This window comes from Gadus morhua, chromosome 15 (genome assembly GCF_902167405.1).
Source record: "Gadus morhua chromosome 15, gadMor3.0, whole genome shotgun sequence".
NCBI lineage: Eukaryota > Metazoa > Chordata > Actinopteri > Gadiformes > Gadidae > Gadus > Gadus morhua.
The window spans coordinates 827,062-846,381 of NC_044062.1; the positions used below are offsets into that span (position 1 = coordinate 827,062).

The 19,320-nt window shown below is 47.8% G+C and overlaps 1 protein-coding gene across 5 annotated transcripts in view; it reads right to left on the reverse strand.

Annotated features, from left to right (window-relative positions):
* Positions 1–19,320, reverse strand: part of LOC115559582 (Kv channel-interacting protein 2) — a 104,181-nt gene continuing 84,861 nt past the window's right edge. The window contains exons 2-9 of one of the 5 annotated variants that reach the window (XM_030378471.1): positions 6,202–6,300; positions 4,820–4,944; positions 4,415–4,484; positions 3,723–3,793; positions 3,084–3,191; positions 2,804–2,908; positions 2,134–2,196; positions 1–2,052 (exon numbers count right to left, since the gene is read on the reverse strand). In XM_030378471.1, coding sequence (XP_030234331.1) covers positions 2,005–2,052; positions 2,134–2,196; positions 2,804–2,908; positions 3,084–3,191; positions 3,723–3,793; positions 4,415–4,484; positions 4,820–4,944; positions 6,202–6,300 — 689 coding nt within the window. In that variant the 3' untranslated portion in view covers positions 1–2,004. Of the gene's footprint in view, positions 2,053–2,133; positions 2,197–2,803; positions 2,909–3,083; positions 3,192–3,722; positions 3,794–4,414; positions 4,485–4,819; positions 4,945–6,201; positions 6,301–7,393; positions 7,769–9,647; positions 9,831–19,271 lie in introns of those variants that run through there. The other 4 variants (XM_030378468.1, XM_030378467.1, XM_030378469.1 and 1 more) reach the window with 4 other exon arrangements.

The window sequence follows — 19,320 nt, forward strand, 5'->3', positions numbered from 1 at the left end:
TCTTTGCATAGCAATGGTAGGTTTATTGTCTCTGTACAAAATATACACATCTCAAATATGCAATGCAACCAGTTGAGGCTAGGTAACTAGACACACTCATTACAACAGATTAGTAGGTTATCATTGCCCCTAGACACAGTACATGCGGGTATACAGACAGGTCGAACCCTAGGTCAGGAATGGAAGTTACTTAAGAAACAGCTGCAAGGAAGGATCCAAGCTAGACTGTCATTGGGACCAAAACATTTCCAAGAGAGAGAAATATACTTAAAAATAAATCACAAATAGTCGTGTTGTTTTAGGTCCTGATTCAAGCTTCATATTTGAGTTCACCTGACTGGATGATGTGTTGAGGACATCTAATGTTTTTTTTTTACCTATGTCGTTTTATTTCTCTGATAAAGAAGGTAGAGTGAGTGGAACATTTTTAGATGATGTTTCTGAGATCATTATTGCTTGCCACGTAAGTGTCTGGCCATTTAAAAATACCTCACAACATGTTAGTGACTCACTATCCTGTTGAACCTATTGCACGTACACTTTCAGTAGCTCAGATAATTACGGACAGTTAATAATAACTAGTATAAAGTATTACATAAAAAAGCTATATTCGTCAAAACCCTTACATTGGGGTCGGCAACCTCGAACAGTTTAATATCTTGGATCACCGCCTTATCGATGGGCAGCATGTCTCCCTCTATCTCCCCTCACAAGGGGTGGGAGTCCCCCCCTTATCCATGGCTCTCTCTGCATCCTCGTGTGGAACTGTGACTCTTTGGTGTTGATAGAAAGAGGGAGAATGTGGGAAGGGGGCACGGGAATTCTTAACAGTACCCTCCCAAACCGCTGTCAGCCATACACACAAACATGTGTACACACATACACACAGTCGGCTTGCACGCACACAAATAATATGGCCACACAATTTTCTTTCCTCTATATGAAGGACTGGAGATGAGTATACAGGTTGGAAGCTGCAGTATTTTTTCTCTGGAATACATGGGAACGATAACCAATGACTGTCTAATACCCCAACCTCAGGTTCGCACGCACGCGCACGCACACACACACACACACACACACACACACACACACACACACACACACACACACACACACACACACACACACACACACACACACACACACACACACACACACACACACACACACACACACACACACACACACACAAACTATGGGTGAGGCACCTTTAGATGAAAGGGAACAGTTGACAGATAGAGGCAGACTTTGGAATTCCACTATAAATACATAATTGGATATTGGTGACATCATCATGCGATATTGAAATTAGTTCTTTATTGAAAACAATACTTGTGCATTCGTCTGCCATTCGACCCTTGATAAAAGATGACCAGTTCTCTCTCTCTCTGTAGGGGTCCATAGTTCCCTTTGAGACTGTTTGGGATCCTTTTAGTCCACCAGGTGGTGCTAGATTAACTGCAAGAACCAGCAGAAAATGGGGCAAATTGTAGCTTTTGAGTATAGATTGTACCCACGGACCAAGATGACAGTTTGTTCCCAAAACCTTCGTAAGACATTCTTGAAGCAGGAATCACGGTGCCTTCCATCCTGATGAACTCTAATGTTCTGTCAGAAGTAACCTTCTATAAAACATGGGAATGTCTTCGGGTTGTGAGATGTCTGTCATCTACTCTCTCTCTTCCTGTGAGCTCCGTACACGTTTTCAGGATAAACAAGAAATTTGTAAGACAACTATTGTGTCTCCCCGATGACAAAACCCTCTCACTCATCCCCCTCTTTCTCTCTTTCCTCTCCTGTTGCCCCTCGACCAGCAGCCTACGGATGGAGAGTTATCACAATCTACATACACATGCACACACGCTCACACGTACGCACCCACACACACACACACACACACACACACACACACACACACACACACACACACACACACACACACACACACTGTAGACCCACACCCCTTCCCAGTGTGGTGGATCCTCTGTTGCTCCAGCTCCTTTAAATAACGTTGTCAAACAGCTGCATGGACTGCATGATGTTCTCATCCTGCAGAGAGAAAGGGAAGGAGAGCAGAATCAGGCCATGCACTCTGGTGAAACTCTGTGCCATCCCTGTATGGACACTTACCTTCTGACACGACTCGATGAACTCCTCGATGGTCACCACTCCATCTTTGTTACGATCCATTTTCTGAAAATACGGAGAAGAAAGAACCGACACAGAGGTTTATTCAAATGAAACCAAGTTTAGACCTTAGTGTGTCTCTATTGAAGGGTTCTCAACCCTTTTGTACCCCACTTCATAGGTCTCAGGGGCAGCAGGGGCCCGTGGTGGGACTGTGGGCCCCATCCAAGGCTCTCCAGCCTGGACCCAGCAGGCCTCACTCTAACCAACCCTTAAACCTAGCCCTAAAGCTTAACCCCAACACTGAACTTTAACACCATGTATATATTTAATAAAAACAGACATTTTGAAAATAATCAGAAATAGTCCGAATTCTGGCGACCCAATCTGCATTTAGATAGATATTGCATATTAGAGATATTGCAACCCACTTGCTCGGGCAGCCAGCGTGAACGCAGCAAATGGCAGATAGATTCGACCATTTTGCAGGTAAAGAGTTCAGGGTTACAAATCAAAGTAATTGCTCGGCCAGGCCATTCCCCTGGGTAAAATGTTTTATTTCTAAAAAGAACATTCTAGACTCTGCCTGCTCTATTACACTCTATTCTTCTGGGGAATAATAAGGAGTGAGGCAGACAGGGACTTTACAGGAGCACACTAGACTTGAGATGACCTGGAAGAAGTTCTCCACGTGTTCCCTGGGGGCCTCGTCCTGCATATTGGGGTAGGTGCACTTCCCCATCATGTCGTAGATCGACTTCATGATGTCCAGCATCTCCTGCAGAAGGAACAAAGGGAGGCGTGTCATTCTATCAGGAAGAACCCCAGTGTGAAGGTGGGTTCATCTTGGAACCTTCATTCAAAAAGGTTGTGTGTGCGTGTGGTTGTGTGTGTGTGTGTGTGTGTGTAAGCGTGTGTGAGTGGGTGTGTGTCCGTGTGTCCCAGCGCAGTACCTCCTTGGTGATGCAGCCATCCTTGTTCAGGTCGTACAGGTTGAAGGCCCAGTTCAGCCGGTCGTTGATGGTGCCTCTCAGGATGATGGACAGGCCGAACACAAAGTCCTGGGGAGAAGGAGGTTCATTTAGTGGAGAAGGAGGTTCACTCAGTGGAAGGAGGTTCACTCAGTGGAGAAGGAGGTTCACTCAGTGGAGAAGGAGGTTCACTCAGTGGAGAAGGAGGTTCACCCAGTGGAGAAGGAGGTTCCCTCAGTGGAGAAGGAGGTTCACTCCATGGAGAAGGAGGTTCACTCAGTACAGGATTTGTATTTATTTGACCTTGATTCATACAGGTTAGTCTCAATGAGATTAAGCACCTCTTTTCCAGGAGAGATCTGATTTGCAACGTCACACATTTAAGAACCACCCAAAACAACACAAACAATACAGGCAATTACAATAATGACTTCTAATAATAAACCGGCAATGGTTCAAATTAAATTATGAATAAACAGTATACTTTAGCATTGAAGCACAGTATAAAAATGCATCTTCTTCCAAGTCGGATTATTCTTGGGACAGTGAAAGTGATTAACCTGCTGGAGACAAAAATATATTGTGTTCTTTTTGAGACAGTCAAACAAAAATAGCGCTCACCTCAAAACTAACAGAGCCGTTCTTGTCAGTGTCGAAGGCTTCAAACAAGAAGTGGGCGTACATACTTGAATCTAGAAAGGCAGAGAGCAGCAGACTTGAGACATGAACGGAGTCTTTGAAGAACACAGACACCAACAAATATTAGAACATGAGCTAAGCTAAATATAGCAACAATGCTAACTATACTGCTTATTATTTAATTTATTTTTGTATGATGTTTATATGCAATGTGACATGCCCTGTTGTGTTAAAATGAATTCTGCACTGAGGAATATACATTTTTTTCTCTCTGGCTCTCAACTATCAAAGTATAGGAAATGGAAAGAAAGCTATAAAGAAAAATAATGGTGCGCCTGGGCTTTCTCTGTGCTGGCCTATTATCCAAGTATAAAGTATATAGTAACAAGGTGGAGTCAGCCACCAATTTGAAAATATCTTCTTGTTATCTGTCTCAAGGGTTAGCCAAGGGCTACTGGGGAAGGTAATTGCCACATAAACATTGTGTTTATAGCGTACTCCTCATGTTGAAACTAAGTATAAGGCCCAGCATTAGAGCAGGCTACACAGTGTTCCTTTAATCAAACATGAATAGCATGTTGTAACATGAAACGAAACGTATGCTTAATGAATCATTTCTAAAAGTCGTGATGACGCAGAACATCTAAAGCCGGCAGGACTGCAGCCCCTCTCACCTCCCTGTGGGAAGAACTGAGAATAGATGGTCTTGAAGTTCTCCTCGTTCACCACCCCGCTTGGACACTCCTGGGATACAAAGCACAAACAGAGCAGTGAGCATCCACACTACCCACCACCACACAGCGTCTTCACCAACCCTCTGCTTTGGTTCGTCCTTCCATCTAAAGTAGTACAGTATCTACTTAAGTATCTATGATAGGGGCGGGGGGGGGGGGATAGGGTGTTCTGACTCCAAGCTGAAAGGTACCGGGTTTGATCCCCCTGACCTCAGTCTATCTGTAGGAATCCTACAGCTAAACAACAGGACAACAGGACTAATTGCCCCTAGTCTCTCAATCTAAAGGTGATACTATATAATCTATCCTGGTTAAAAGCTTCTCTCTCCCAAGAGTGCCACGTACGTTCTTGAAGCCCCGGTAGAGGACCTGCAGCTCCTTCTTGGTGAACTTAGTCTGCTCCTGCAGCTTGTCCATGCTCTCCGGGCGATGGCACACGGTGGACAACTCAAAGTCATCTTCGATGCTGTCTGTGGGAGAAGGGTGGAGACTGGGGTTAGACAACCAGCCAAACAGCCTTTGTATTGGAGTGGATTATTCAGACAACCGCCATAGACTGGACTATTATTGTATAAAGTGAAAGACAACAGAAATCTATAATTAACTTTTCTCTTTCAACATTTTGATGTGGGTTACCGAGGAGTGCATTAGGCATCAGAAAATGATGTTCCATGAAATCCATCGCAATCTAAAGTTAATCTCTGTCTCTCGGTTTCCTTCTGTTCTTAACTGTGATTTTTTTGTGTGGAGTCTATTTTCCCTCATGGCCTCTTAGTCAGGGGGTTGACCAATTACCATACCCTCACGTGGCCAAGCTAGTGTCCAATTACTGGGGGTACCACACCCCTACAATTCTAAGACTTTCTAAGACTAAGAGTTTATTAGCTGACTTTGAGATGTGGATCAATAAACTCTGAGATGTGGATCAATATATTACTTCAAATTTTCCTCGCACGCTATTGAGTAGATTTGTAGTGGATACACTCCTCTGTGATGATTGGTTATGGTTATTTTATATTTTTAGACCCTGTTGTCCATCACTTTTATATTAAACTATAGCATAATTTTATTAGATGGAATATCAAATTGATCACGCAATTGCCATCGCTGATGATCACTACAAAGCCAGAAAGATATTATTAGTGGGATAGCATAAAGAAAGACGTGCATCCCATTGTCATTCAAAACATGGGGTTTGTAACCCTTTCGGGTTTTTTTAACCCTTTTTCATTCAAGAAGCAATCCGTCATCAACGAACCACTGCTTCAAATCGACCTGAATCCATCTCAGCCTAAAGCCAGATACATCTAGCACAGAACATCTAGGCATCCTCTATATCTCCCTCTCAATCAGTTTTCCCCTGGAACTCTCACTTACTTCTCTGTCACACGCACACACACGCACACGCACACACACACACACACACACACTGCCACGCACAGAAAAAAAGGACAGTTCATTGCCAAAGGGAACAATGACGTTCAATCACGAAATGGGCCAACAGGCCTGCACCATTAGGCGAAATAAAGCACTTATGCCTATTTGTGTGTGTGTGTCTGTTTCCGTGTTTGTGCCCTTGTGCCTGTTTCCACTGCTTGTGTCTCTAGTCTAAACCTGCGCGCCCACTAACAGGGGTCCTGAGTCCTGTCCAGTCGATGGATTTGTGTTCCCTGAGTATTGGTCATCGAAGGTCACATGGGAGACAGAGACAGCGGAGGGTCACTTGCTTTCACTGACAGAGGGCGGGGCCGGGGCGCTGCAGCACGCCAGCAGCTTGAGGAAACGCTGCTTTATGCTTTTTTTGCTTTGGCTGTTGGAAGGGTTACCTGCAAGCACCAATCACAGCACAGAGGTTAAACTCAGAGCACTCACACACACACAGCATGCCCGGCGATTGTTATCGTACTTTTGAGCGCTGCGCGTACACACAGACAGACATCATGCGGTCTAGTTTGACTTGCTGACCTGGCTTATGGACGGGAGACCATGCAGAGAAGAGATCGTAAAAGAGCATTAATGGCAGCTCCGCCATGCTGCCCCCTCACACCTCAAGAACACAGAGCCCCTAGTGACCGGCCCTCACTGCACCAGACACAGAGCCCCTACTGACCAGAGCTCACTGCACCAGACACAGACACAGAGCCCCTACTGACCGGAGCTCACTGCACCAGCCCCAGACACAGAGCCCCTACTGACCGGAGCTCACTGCACCAGACACAGAGCCCCTACTGACCGGAGCTCACTGCACCAGCCCCAGACACAGAGCCCCTACTGACCGGAGCCCACTGCACCAGCCCCAGACACAGAGCCCCTACTGACTGGAGCTCACTGCCCCAGACACAGAGCCCCTACTGACCGGAGCTCACTGCACCAGACACAGAGCCCCTACTGACCGGAGCTCACTGCACCAGACACAGACACAGAGCCCCTACTGACCGGAGCTCACTGCCCCAGACACAGAGCCCCTACTGACCGGAGCTCACTGCAACAGACACAGAGCCCCTACTGACCGGAGCTCACTGCACCAGACACAGAGCCAGTACTGACAGGAGCTCACTGCACCAGACACAGAGCCCCTACTGACCGGAGCTCACTGCACCAGCGCCAGACGAAGCATCCTATCATCCAGTGGTGTGGACATGAGAAGAAGGTGTTCATTCTAAGCCCCCGTCTTATATGCCAGACCTGCGGACCGTATGGAGGAACTGCAATAAAAAACGTTGAACTAATCCAGCCATCATCTCTAACAATTATACCCTTATCTGGCTACATCTGGCCGATTCACACAATCCAACACTGCCTTCAATAGTCAAGGAATGATTATGCCAATTGATAGATTAACAAACCAATAGAAGAAAGAAACAGAGGTGGAGAGAGTACCCTTTGCACATGCTCACACCGCTACACACACATACTCACTCTTGCCACTGCTCCTCCACGGGAACAGCCCTTTGACCCCCTTCAGGAGGACCCCAGCTGTCTGAGGGATGAAGGCCATGGGGATGGAGGGGTGGGGTCGGTCCAACCAGAGCACCTCTCCTCTACCTCTACCTGGGCTGTGGGACTGGCTTTGGCTCCTCTCCACTGGACTGTCCACGAGCCTCTGTCCACGAGCCTCTGTCCAATAGTCCCTGTACACTAGCCTCTTCCCACTAGCCTCTGCCCACTAGCCTCTGCCCACTAGCCTCTTCCCACTAGCCTCTGCCCACTAGCCTCTGTGGACTGCCCCTGTCTCTGCCTCTGTCTTATATCCTCCTCTGGGCTACTCCCTGGTCAGTGACAGTGGGTCTGGCACTCTGGGACTCTGGCGTCACGCATTATGCTCCGGCCAGACACCAGTCAACATCACCCTGCAACCTAGCGCACAGCCAGTTCCTTGCCCCAGGGTGTGCGTGTGTACGTGTGTATGCGCATGTGTGTGTTCGGTGTGTGTGTGTGTGCGTGTGTGTGTGTGTCTGTCTGTGTGTGTGTGTGTTTGTTTGTGTGCTTCCAGTTGGACAGTGAGGTGATTGTACATCCTCATCAGTGCTAGCATACAGCAATATTAAATTCAGTTAAGAAAATAATATAAAATCTTCAGTTTGTTCACAGAGGGTTATGTATTGAGTATATTGCCAGAGTCATTACGTTTCAAGAAACATCAACATCAAGTAATTTTTTTTAATATCTTTCAACCCAGGCTCAGAATTGAGTGGAAACACTCAATTGAGATTCAGTTCCTGAACCGCAAGGCTGAAACCTACATAGGTAGAGTGAGTCTGACTAAACAGTGCATCTGTTTCAATTCGGAGAACACGTCAATAGGAGAGTACTGCGTAATCGCTTGATACGATTGTTTTTTCAATTGTTCCACTGTGCCCTACACTGCCAAGCCTTGCACTGGAGTGATCATAAAGAAATGTAGGGGAAATTAGATTTCAAGTGATCTACTCGTATTATATGAGATACTGCAACATACTTACAACATACAATCATGTGACAGGGTGTTCTTTGAGGGCCCATGACACTGATTAAATCTGTTGTGTGTCTGTCTGTTAAGGACAGACACACTGCCCTTTTGGGGTTGAAGCCAAGGTGTTCAATCATGCCATGAACCTGTTGTCTCATCTGCCACCTAGTGGTTCAAATGTTGCACTTGCAATAGCTCATCGTAATTTCCACAAAAACAAGTACATTATATACTTGGAACCAGACAAATCTCCAGGGTTATGTTTTATTTGCCCTCGGATGCGCGTTCAGACAGATTCAGAGCAGACCCATCACAACCTTCTATCTAATGTGGGGCGGGATGACTACACGGAGCGCCCTATGGGAGCATTTCATAAACAACCTCAATAGATGGCTGCTGCTGATCTATCACGCGTGAATGGTCTTAGGATTGGAATCGGTTTTAGGTCTGTCCAATTGTGTCCAGAGAACTTTGGTCTGTCTCTTTGGGAATCTAAAATGAACTGAGGTTAATTTTATTTTATGAATTGGTCTGGAGATCTCAGGCTAAAGGTTATACATAAATATTAAACATCCACTAAGTAACAAGGTCATACAGGCTGACATAATACAGCTATTGGAGAGTGGTCTCTATTTTAAGAACTATCAATTGAGTTGGAGTTAAAAATAGAGCATGAAAGGAATATGTTTTCATTGGTTACTAACAACGGAGATACATTGGTTCAGTCAAATCACTCTATACCAAAATTCACAATGAGGTATTAAAATGTTTTTCCATTACATTGTCTCACACACACACACACACGCACACACACACTTGCAAATAAATCAATGCACACACTCAGTGTGCAGGTATAGACACACAAACAGAAACTGATACCAACAAAAACATACACACACACACAAAAACAGATTTACGCACGCGCACACACACACACACACACACACACAGACACACACACACACACACACACACACATACACACACACACACACACACACACACACACACACACACACACACACACACACACACACCGGAGAAATGGAGGCACCCGCAATCGTACCCCAACCACACAGAGAGATGTGTCCTGAAGTCTGTATAAACCACCCATGCATACAAAAAGATACCATCTTATCCCGACTCCATTAATCTACACCTTTGCGGAAACTTTGCAAGGGGACCCCGGGGGGTACTGTCCCTGGGCTGGTGGGGGTACCGTACCTGGGCTGCTGAGGTCGATGAGTCCCAGGAAGTGCATGAGCTTGAGGGAGCTGCAGACCACCAGGAGAATGCCGACGGTCTGCAGACCCTCCACCTCCCACGTCTCCTGGAAGAACAGATTCATGCCGGCTGCCTCCCCCACCTGTGCTGCTGCACCCCCCCACTCTGCCTGCCCAGATCAGTGTGTCAGCCGCTGTCAGCGACCCCCCCTCCCTCCTCCTCCTCCTCCCCCGCCCGTCACCAGATATGGAGCTAGAGTCCAGCCCTGCGCGCTGTTCCCCCCCTGGTCTCCGTCTCCGCCACCCCCCGCAGGAGCTCAGCCATCCTGATGCCGCGCCGCCCAGAACCACAGAGGAGCCGCTCGTCCTCCCCCCCTCTCCCCCCCTCTCGCCCTCTCTCCCAGAGGAGCCTCTCGTTCTCCCCCCCTCTCCCCCCTCTCTCTCCCTCTCAGAGGAGCCTCTCGTTCTCTCCCTCTCTCTCTCTCTCTCAGAGGAGCCTCTCGTTCTCCCCGGCTCTCTCTCCCTCTCTCTCTCAGAGGAGCCTCTCGTTCTCCCCCCTCTCTCTCTCTCTCTCTCTCTGAGGAGCCTCTCGTTCTCCCTCTCTCTCCCCCTCTCTCTCTCAGAGGCAGACCGTTGTTCCTCGCAGGACGGGAGTGGACCGAGGAACTAGACCGCTGCTTCCAGAGCACCGCCTCGTCCTCCACCAAGAGTCCAAAGGTACTTTAGGTCCCAGGTGAAGTTGTTTTGTTGGTTGTTCGGTGGGAGGAGGGGCTCGCGGGCAGGAGGAATATGGTTCTAACCTCCGATCTCAAACTCTACGTGCTTGCTTGCTTCTTCCCTCCCTCTCGCGGTTTCTCTTTCTCGTCCGTCCCTCTCCTCCTTAGTTCTGTGTCCTCTCTCCCTCTCTCTCTGTCGTCTCTCTCTTCTCCCTCTCTTCTTCCCTCACACTCACTCCCATGTCTCTCTTTCTCCCTACCTCCCCCTCTCTCTCTCACCCTCCCTCTCTTATCTGCGACTCTCTCTCGGTGTCTCTAGCCCTCCCCTTGCTGTGTGTAATTGGGTCAGCGGAGGGTCTGGGTGAGGGAACGAGAGGCGAGGGGACGATCCAGAGAGGAACACCGAAGAGGACGGAGGAAGAGAATAGAAAGGAAGGTAGAGCCTCCTGCCAGGTGACAGACGAGGGGGGAGGTGGGGGAGTGGAGGGGGGAGTAGGGGGGAGGTGGGGGAGTGGAGGGGGGAGGGGGGAGTAGGGGGGAGGTGGGGGAGTGGAGGAGTGGAGGGGGGAGGTGGGGGAGTGGAGGGGGGAGGAGGGCAGGTGGGGGAGTGGAGGGGGGAGGAGGGGGGAGGTGGGGGAGGTGGGGTAGTGGAGGAGTGGAGGGGGGAGGAGGGGGGAGGTGGGGGAGGTGGGGGAGTGGAGGGGGGAGGTGGGGGAGTGGAGGGGGGAGGAGGGGGAGTGGAGGGGGGAGGAGGGGGGAGGTGGGGGAGTGGAGGGGGGAGGAGGGGGGAGGTGGGGGAGTGGAGGGGGGAGTAGGGGAGTGGAGGGGGGAGGTGGGGGAGTGGAGGGGGGAGTAGGGGGAGGTGGGGGAGGTGGGGGAGTAGGGGGGGTGAAGGGGGGAGTAGGGGGAGTGGAGGGGGGAGGAGGGGGAGTGAAGGGGGGAGTAGGGGGGCAAGTCCCTGCCGAGGCGGGCTGTGATGAGGGGGGTGAGAGAGAGGGACAGGGACAGGAGGACAGAGACAGGGACAGGGACCAGGAGGACAGAGACAGGGACCAGGAGGACAGAGACAGGGACAGGGACCAGGAGGACAGAGACAGGGACAGGGACCAGGAGGACAGAGACAGGGACAGGGACCAGGAGGACAGAGACAGGGACAGGGACCAGGAGGACAGAGACAGAGACAGGGACCAGGAGGACAGAGACAGGGACAGGGACCAGGAGGACAGAGACAGGGACAGGGACCAGGAGGACAGAGACAGAGACAGGGACCAGGAGGACAGAGACAGGGACAGGGACCAGGAGGACAGAGACAGGGACAGGGACCAGGAGGACAGGGACAGGGACAGGGACCAGGAGGACAGGGACAGGGACAGGGACCAGGAGGACAGAGACAGGGACAGAGACCAGGAGGACAGAGACAGAGACAGGGACCAGGAGGACAGAGACAGGGACAGGGACCAGGAGGACAGAGACAGGGACAGGGACCAGGAGGACAGGGACAGGGACAGGGACCAGGAGGACAGGGACAGGGACAGGGACCAGGAGGACAGGGACAGGGACAGGGACCAGGAGGACAGAGACAGGGACAGAGACCAGGAGGACAGAGACAGGGACAGGGACCAGGAGGACAGCAGTAGGGCTGATAGGCAGGAGAAGGGGAGGGGGCAGAAGATGCTAAACTGCTAAAACAGGAAGATGGAGACGAACCAAGTGAGCCAGCAGCTCACATGTGGTCTCTTTCCATTGAGTGACGAGCTGCAATCACACAGCCAGATACAAACACACACACACACACACACACACACACACACACACACACACACACACACACACACACACACACACACACACACACACACACACACACACACACACGTGTACATGTCATTAGCTAAAAGCTATAGCATATACAGTGCTGCTGTACATGCTTTGGGGCGGTTCCAGCTGCCAGGGGCCGGTTACAGCTGCCATGGAATATAGTGATGCCTCATCTGGCACATTACGTCACGATGCCTGAATGGCTCAGACTGTGGACCAAGGCACCAAACAAACCGACTGATGTTATCTTGACTAAGTAAATGGAACATTTTCGTTACAAAGCGTACATTTACACTTGCTGCAGCCATGGTGAAAAATTATATATTTCCACAATATGTACGGAAAAGTGTGTCACGTTTGTGTGTGTGTGTGTGTGCGTGTGCGTGTGCGTGTGACTCCTAACTGATCAATGACTCCTAACTGATCAGTGACTCCTAACTGATCAATGACTCCTAACTGATCAATGACTCCTAACTGATCAGTGACTCCTAACTGATCAATGACTCCTAACTGATCAATGACTCCTAACTGATCAGTGACTCCTAACTGATCAATGACTCCTAACTGATCAGTGACTCCTAACTGATCAGTGACTCCTAACTGATCAATGACTCCTAACTGATCAGTGACTCCTAACTGATCAATGACTCCTAACTGATCAATGACTCCTAACTGATCAATGACTCCTAACTGATCAGTGACTCCTAACTGATCAGTGACTCCTAACTGATCAATGACTCCTAACTGATCAATGACTCCTAACTGATCAATGACTCCTAACTGATCAATGACTCCTAACTGATCAATGACTCCTAAATGATCAATGACTCCTAAATGATCAGTGACTCCTAACTGATCAATGACTCCTAACTGATCAATGACTCCTAACTGATCAATGACTCCTAACTGATCAATGACTCCTAACTGATCAGTGACCCCTAACTGATCAGTGACTCCTAACTGATCAATGACTCCTAACTGAATCCATGACTCCTAACTGTACAGGAGGTCGTTGTTGAAGCCACTGGGCAGCCAGCGCTGGGCGTTCTCTCCAAGGCGAGGCAGTGGCGGCTGAATGCATACTGACAGCCGTTCATCCTCAACCAACAATACTCAATGTTTGAACAATTTCAGCCCCACAATTTTGTTTCCTATAAAAACTGAAACACATGTTTGATGCAAGGAATTCAAAAGCATATTCAAGAATATATATGCATTCAAACAACATCATCCATACAAATCGTGAACTTATGTTTTGTATGCGTTTATCCATCTGCTTCATCAAATAAGCAGTGCAAATGGCAACATGTTGCTGTGCATGTGAGGTAGAATCATACAACGCCACACCTTAATCATGTGATGGCTTAATCAGGCTTGGTTGATTAGTCTCCGTGAGAAATATTGTGCCTGCGGCCAGACACAGCGAATAATTGAAATATCTCCGTATTTAGATGTCTACCTGGGCAATTACTCCTCCCAAAGCTGATTAAAATGTCTATCTGAGCAAGAGGAGGGAAGCAGCTGTGTGTGTGTGTGTGTGTGTGTGTGTGTGTGTGTGTGTGTGTGTGTGTGTGTGTGTGTGTGTGTGTGTGTGTGTGTGTGTGTGTGTGTGTGTGTGTGTGTGTGTGTGTGTGTGTGTGCCCCTGTGTCTGCGTGAGTGCCTGTGTGTGTATGTTTGCCCCTGTGTGTGCGTGTCTGTGCGTGTGGGTGTGTACCTCTTTGAAGAACTCATAGAGGAGGTCAATGACAAATTATTCTCTAAATTGGCTAGCGTGTTTTCAATTAGTAAAGTGAAGGAGAGATCCATTTGCCTAGATTATTAGCACTTGAGGGCATTTATTCAATACGGCGATGAAGAACAGAACATCTGATCAATTCAACCGAGGCAAAAGAGTTCCTCAAGAAAGATTACAACAACAAAGAGGTGTCATTGAACACCAAGCCTTCACAATCAAGTGGGATTGAAGTCCCCTAAATTAGGTTTAATGTTTCCTCTGTTGGAAATGAGAGATATTTACTCTCTATGTCCAATGGTTATGTAAGCAGTCAAAATATATGATGAAAAGGTGACTGTAAGAGTTTATAGCACGCCACCAAACAATATATACTTATGTATGAGTTTATTCTTGCAATGTACTGTTAGACCTAAAGAGGGCAGCAGAGGGACAGAATTCATCTGGTCCTGTACCTCTCTACCGCCCTTCATTTAGATTCAGCTTCAGAGACTGTGGGAGGGTTCTGAACGATCAGCAGTCATTATCAAACTAGCATCCACACACAACCATATTCATGGCACGCACACACACACGCACGCAAACACGCAGGCTCGTACGCTCACGCATACCAACACACACACACACACACACACACACACGCACACACACACACAGGACAGAACTAAAAATACTGCCGTCATGAGATATCCCAATGGCTGTCAGTTCATAATGTCCTGTCACTAATGTGTGTTTGTGTCACTGTGTGTATGAATATGATGAATTTGTACATTTGGTAGTTGCTAACAATAACCTGTACAACTCATTTTAGATCACGTTAGATTATTAAATTGCTACATTACTACGTATGCTGCAAACACCACATTCTACAACACAGACACAAACAGATTTCTGGATTCTGAATATATGTATTGGATCGGTGTGTGTGTTTGTGTGTCTTTATTTGTTCACCTTTTCTTATCTGGTTCTTTGCGCTATATCTTACAAAAAATCAACAAAGAATGTGTGGCTCCCCAAACTGAGACAGAGGAAAGTGATTGCTGCCTCATACTTACTTGATGTATGCTTCTACATGACTGGTCATGTAGAGAGCAGAGACAGAGACAGAGACAGAGACAGAGACAGAGACAGAGACAGAGACAGACAGAGACAGAGACAGAGAGAGACAGACAGAGACAGACAGAGACAGAGACAGAGACAGAGACAGAGAGAGAGAGAGACAGAGAGAGAGACGGAGAGAGAGACAGAGACAGAGACAGAGACAGAGACAGAGACAGAGACAGACACAGAGACAGAGAGAGAGAGAGAGAGAGAAAGAGGGGGGGGGATCAGACAGACTCAGGGACTGAGGCACAAAGGGAGAGAAAGTCAAGGACAACAGAACGTCCATCTCTAGACAGACTCCTGGGGATGAATTTCTAACTTTTCTCCCCCCTCTCAAAGCCCTCGATGGGCAGCCGTGCCACGTGTTGCCCCCTCCCCCAGCTGCCGACAGATGAGCCGGATGCCGCTATCACTCAAACTCTTCTGGTGCCCTTTTAAAACCTCCTCCAGCAGAATAGTTTCATCATAGATTGGTGGTTTAATACCTCTTTACAACTCCCTTGTATTATATATAGCCCATCTGGCCAAGCCCCTTCGCCCGGGGGCCAGGGGCAGCAGCTCCACCATATATATATATATATGATGGAGAACGGTGGCGTAGAGAGCAATTAGAATCCAAACAGCCTGTGTTCCCAGCCGCTCTCTAATGTATGGAGCAATCCATCTCACTTCGCGCAGAAACATTACAAATAATACACAATCTATCACAGGGCAATTACAATGATGCTAGACAACTAGATAGGCATTGTTTGTGTGTGTGTGTGTGGGGGTGTGTGTGTGTGTGTGTGTGTGTGTGTGTGTGTGTGTGTGTGTGTGTGTGTGTGTGTGTGTGTGTGTGTGTGTGTGTGTGTGTGTGTGTGTGTGTGTGTGTGTGTGTGTGTGTGTGTGCGCACCAACCTATGGGCAAATGGGACAATATATCTGCCTGATAATTTACCTGCACTTAGTACTTTTCCTCATCCTGTCATTTCCAAGACACACACAAACACACACACACACACACACACACAGTGCACAAAGTGCAGATTTCCTGACAGCAATTGTTGCCAAATCTCATCTTAAGCAGCAAATGGGGGATGAGCAGCATTGCATATGGCGGGGGGATATTGTTCCATGATGGAGCCATCACTTAACTGCCATAGAGCTATTACGGACCGTCCATTTCACTCCCATTACCACAATAACATCACCTACATTACCTTTCACTAGCCCTGGACACACACACACTTGTGCGCACACACACACAAACTCATGCACGCAACAAATACACAAAAATGTGCTCCCACACAATCTCTCTCTCTCTCTCTCTCTCTCTCTCTCTCTCTCTCTCTCTCTCTCTCTCTCTCTCTCTCTCTCTCTCTCTCTCTCTCTCTCTCTCTCTCTCTCTCTCTCTCTCTCTCTCTCTCTCTCAAAAACTCAGAAAAAACACACTCTCACACACAATCAATCAACTGTGTGTTTTTACGTGCACACACACACAATCACAGCTATATAAAGGCTGAGCAAAGAAAGACAATGTATATTGAAGGTGACCCCTTGAATGTTACATTTGTAAAGATATTCAGGCGTGGCTTTCCAATGAAGGAAAGTCATTGGAAGATAGCAGCCATGTCATAAAGAGGATGAGTTAACAGATTTATGTATCACTATATCTCATATATTTAAAAGCATCTTCTCAGTAACGCACAATCAGTGCCAGCGCTGTGTGTAGAATCAGCCTAACATCCAACGCAGCCCAACATTACAGCACTGAGCAGGCTAAATGGATTAGACCTTTGAAGCATTGCTCACATCCCGGCCACAAATCAGATATGAGCTGGTATGAAGGCCAGCGCAGCCATTACACAGAAAGAGGCCCTTCTGAAGCGATGAGGCTGCTCTGGAATACATGCCCCTTCACAATCCGACAACTCCTCAACTCCAAAGCCAAGTCGATCATAGTAAAGAAAATCTAGCGCTAAGGGTAAGTGTTCCGTCCGCTGAGGCAAAATGCCACTGCTAATGTTTAAAGCTAACATGGCATAGCTATAAATACATCCCGCGTCACACTTCGACAGCTCAGTCCTATTAGTCTGTGTTGATTGGCTGGCCTCAGAGACCAACAGGGGGCACCCGGCTGATCTTCACAGACAGAGATGCGGGAGAGAAAGCGAGAGGGAGAAGGAGAGAGACAACTGAGTTGAGGACATGGCGTTATTGACGAAACTTCTAGAAGAGACTCTCATCGTTCCAATGAGACTTCTACTCCTAGATGACTAAAAACAAGACACACAAAGCTTATTTAAAGAGTAACAAACAAGTGAAGGAGACATGTTTAAAGCTATTAGTTTCTGGAGGAACATCCAGGAATACGGGCGATATGCAGACCATATTTGATGTGTCTGTGTGTTTGTATGCTCTGTGTGCATATATACTCTAATTGTGAGGCAATAATCGATGGATCTCATGCCCACGACTGTCCCTACGAGTAGGGACAGTCGTGCCACCAGAGGTGTTACCGTGTATCGCTCAGCTCAGTTTCTATATAGCCAACACCTGTTTGAGCTAAAGTGTCCATGGAAGTATTTGAAGGACACTTTTAATGAAGTCCAACACACACAAACACAGCCACAGCCACACACACACACACACACACACACACACACACACACACACACACATCTGGTATAAAGATTCAAAAGGCCAGCAGCTGTTGGATGACAGATAATAACATGCAGTGTGCCATTACGGATCTCTTTTAGAGGTAAATAAGTGATGAGCCGGGTTCCCACACACACACACACACACACACACACACACACACACACACACACACACACACACACACACACACACACACACACACACACACACACACACACACCTTATAACTAGTTTTAAGTGCATACGTGTAAAACGTAGTAGAATACAGATATGATTATGTCGTCACTGTGTGATGGACTGCAGTCTATTCATTGTTGAGGTGTGTGGGTATGTGTGCTCACACAGTGAAAGGAGATGGGGGGATTAGGAGATGACATTGCTGTTGGCACACCTTGACTCCTGGGTAAAGTCCAGCAGGTGCATCAGGAATGAACCTGGTGGGCTATTACCCTGTCCACTCCTCACATATAATACTTAATGAACCTGCCTCAGCAAAACGGATGTATGAACCCTCCCACATGGTGGGGAAGGTAGGAGCAAGGACACATAGACATAGACACCACATTGACTGCTGCCACCTGTCCAAGACAACAGTAGAATAGCCTCTAAATTCAAATGTAAGTAAACTTGCATTACCTGGATAAAATTTGAATATTAAAGTGCTTTTATCCGGTTCCTTGTATTTGTTTACAGGCCAGTCTTTGCTTCTCCAATATGGCAGAGACTTAAACATAAAATCCAAAGGTCAGTGTAGCGTTCATGAACATGTTTTCTATGAGTACGGGCCTTACACACCCAGCTGGTGCGCAGACCCAAGATGGCCACTAGGGGAACACATCCATTAGGGAAAGGTCTGGGGAAATGCAAAGGGGTCACCTTCAAATGACAAATGCAGCATTTGGCTCAGAGGGGGGGGCGGGTGCCCAAACCCCCCAACTCATTTACCACTTGCTCTACCATTGTTGTGGTTGTTGTCTTCTTTCAACGATACGATTCGTCTCCTGTCCTCTCCTCTATACGGTCAGACGGAGTCCTTAACGATGGAACTGAGACTCAACCTGAGCGGGATGGCCGCTGCCGAGAGCACTTAGACCCTCTCCGCCCTGAGTTATTGATCCACGGATAATCACACACACCCCCAGGGGAGGGCCCTCACACACTTTTACTTTGGCGGTGTGTGTGTGTGTGTGTGTGTGTGTGTCTGTGTGTGTGTATGTGTGTGTGCTTCGGTGAGTGTGTGCATGTTTGAGTTTGATGCTTGAGTGTGCATCGGCATTTATGTTGATTTAGTGTCTGTCTGTCTGTCTGTCTGTCTGTCTGTCTGTCTGTCTGTCTGTCTGTCTGTCTGTCTGTCTGTCTGTCTGTCTGTCTGTCTGTCTGTCTGTCTGTCTGTCTGTCTGTCTGTCTGTCTGTGTTAAAGAGCCAAGGTGCACATCACTAATCAGAACTCTTAATACAGTGCAGCCCAGTTATATAGTTATACAGTTATCTTATCAGTACTAGTCAACAGGTGCATCAGTATACCTGTATATCAACATGCAATGTGCCAGTGTACAGCAACCCACTACAATAACAAAGACACTGTAAATCATGGAGGCAGAGAGAAGTTACCTTCACCACCGACGGGCTCAAACATCCCAAACTGCTCCAGAACTTTAAT